This window comes from Pteropus vampyrus, unplaced genomic scaffold (assembly GCF_000151845.1).
Source record: "Pteropus vampyrus isolate Shadow unplaced genomic scaffold, Pvam_2.0 Scaffold50, whole genome shotgun sequence".
Lineage (NCBI taxonomy): Eukaryota > Metazoa > Chordata > Mammalia > Chiroptera > Pteropodidae > Pteropus > Pteropus vampyrus.
This window is the reverse complement of record NW_011888831.1, coordinates 6,685,613-6,687,540: the sequence shown is the minus strand read 5'-3', so window position 1 is coordinate 6,687,540 and position 1,928 is coordinate 6,685,613. Positions and strand designations below refer to the sequence as shown.

General features: G+C 53.9%; 1 protein-coding gene across 1 annotated transcript in view; it reads right to left on the bottom strand.

The window, feature by feature from the left end:
• MYO18A (myosin XVIIIA) overlaps nt 1–1,928 on the bottom strand; it is a 94,309-nt gene that overhangs the window by 25,762 nt on the left and 66,619 nt on the right. Inside the window, 1 exon segment of the mRNA XM_023530560.1 lies at nt 11–194. Coding sequence (XP_023386328.1) covers nt 11–194 — 184 coding nt within the window.

The following is a 1,928-nucleotide window of genomic DNA, read 5'->3' as shown; positions in this document are numbered from 1 at the left end:
CCCCAGGCACTCAGCTCTGCCTGGCTAGGCTGGGGCTTGGGATGGGGATGTCCCTGGAGCAGCACCTTTTTCTTCTTGAAGTGCTGGCGGGCCAGGTAGCCCCTGCAAGCTGCCTGGAACAGGGTTAGGTTCCTGCTGGTTTGTTCATCTCGTTGCTCCTCCAGACGTGCCAATGTGCCTGCCCGGAAGAACACCTGTGGAGAAGCAGGCCAGGTAATGGCAAGAGACTGGGCCAGGCAGCCTGGCCTAGGAAACCAGCAGGCCCAGGAGTGTGGCCCTTGGCCTGAGAAGAGCCTGAAAATCCAAGTGTCCAAGAGTGAAGGGAAGGAGCGAGAAGAGGCCCCAGGGAGGCTGAAGGAGGAGGGCCAGGCTGGAGGAATGGGGACGTTTTGGAAGGTGAAGAGTAAGGTGGGAAATCTAACTTCGAAGAGAGATGAAAAGAGAAGGAAGCCAAGGGAAGGTATTGAGACGAGAAGGAAAGGAAGCAGCCACTGGTCAAATGGGGTGAGGACACCCCTCAGGAACACCGACTGTGGCTTCTTCCCTCAGGACTGCCAGCAGCATTGTCCATGCCCCCTGTGCCCACCGCCTACCACAGGGCCCAACTATGGGCTCCAGCTGCCTTTGGCATCCGACTGCCTGAGATCAGGTGTAGCGGATGCTGGTGTACCTGGGTAAGAAGAAAAAGGTCCAGAAAGCAGTGTGCAGAGAAAGGGGAGTGGGGAGGAGCTGGGGCCCTTTCTTGTACCCTGCCCACTCGGTTTCATTTCAGACATCTCCTCTTTCATGTGCCAACACCCCACCCCCACCCACACATCCAGGTTTCATCTCATGAAGAAGCCAGTGTGGTGGGCGGGGGTTGGCTCAGTCAAGAGACCTGTCATACAGGTTTGGGGGCTGGAGGGCAGATGTGAGAGGAACCAGCTGGCCGCCCCCACAGCCATCTTTTCCTCTCACTCTTTGGTGCCCTGAGCTGGGGCTGGGTAAAAGTTTCCCTATTAAGAGGACAAGAAGAAAGGGGGATATGGTCAGGGGAAAAAAGGCTCTAGTCTTCTTAGAGAGGGCAAGGGATACCTAGGTATATGACTCCCTTGCCCAAGACACAGAAAATTCCCTTCCGTGGGGCAAAGAGAAGATGTGGACTCCACAGGAAACACTCAGAATCATTAGGCACAGTATCCTGAGGCCTCCCTTCAAGGGAACAGTGGAGAGAGGGCCTATGCTTTCTGCTGAGAAAGCTTTGCCTCTGGAGACTCTGAGGAAACCTAGTCCCCTGAGGCTGTCCTGGGAGAAAGCCAGTTCAGTCCTCTGCAACACTTCGCCAAATCCCACACGTAGGGCTGAGCGCCTGGGATCTCTCATGGGTCTCAAGCTCTACCTGAGCCTCGATTTCCCACAGTGTATGAGCCTGAGATCCCACCAGAGGATAGTGAATAACCAAGTCCTCCCAGAGGTGGGCAAACACATTCGTGGTTAGCGTGTATAGCTGTCTGACTAGGGCGGAAGAAGCAAAGTACCAGGTGGGGGTATGGAGAATGGCCCAAAAACACAATGAGAAGAGAAAGCATGTTGTAGAGGGTAGGCGGCAAGCCTCAGACCTCTCTTGAAAAGCTGTACATTTGTGAGGTAAAGAGTCCTTTTGAGAATTAAGTGACAGCTCAGGGCCACCTCCTCCCCCAACATACCTATGTATACAAATTTACAAAAAATAATAGGAGGCTCCCAGACTCCCACGCTCCTTGCTTCAACCCTCAAGGTCCTGTGGGCTCAGACTGAAAACCCCGCTCTGAAGCAATGTGGCAAACACAGGGAATAACTGCTCACCAGCCAGAGCTAACCATAGCTTAGAAGTCCTGAAACTTTTCTCCCAAACCAGATATGACCAAATATCTGCCTTTGCCCCTAATTCTGCCCTGAGCAGGAGTGGG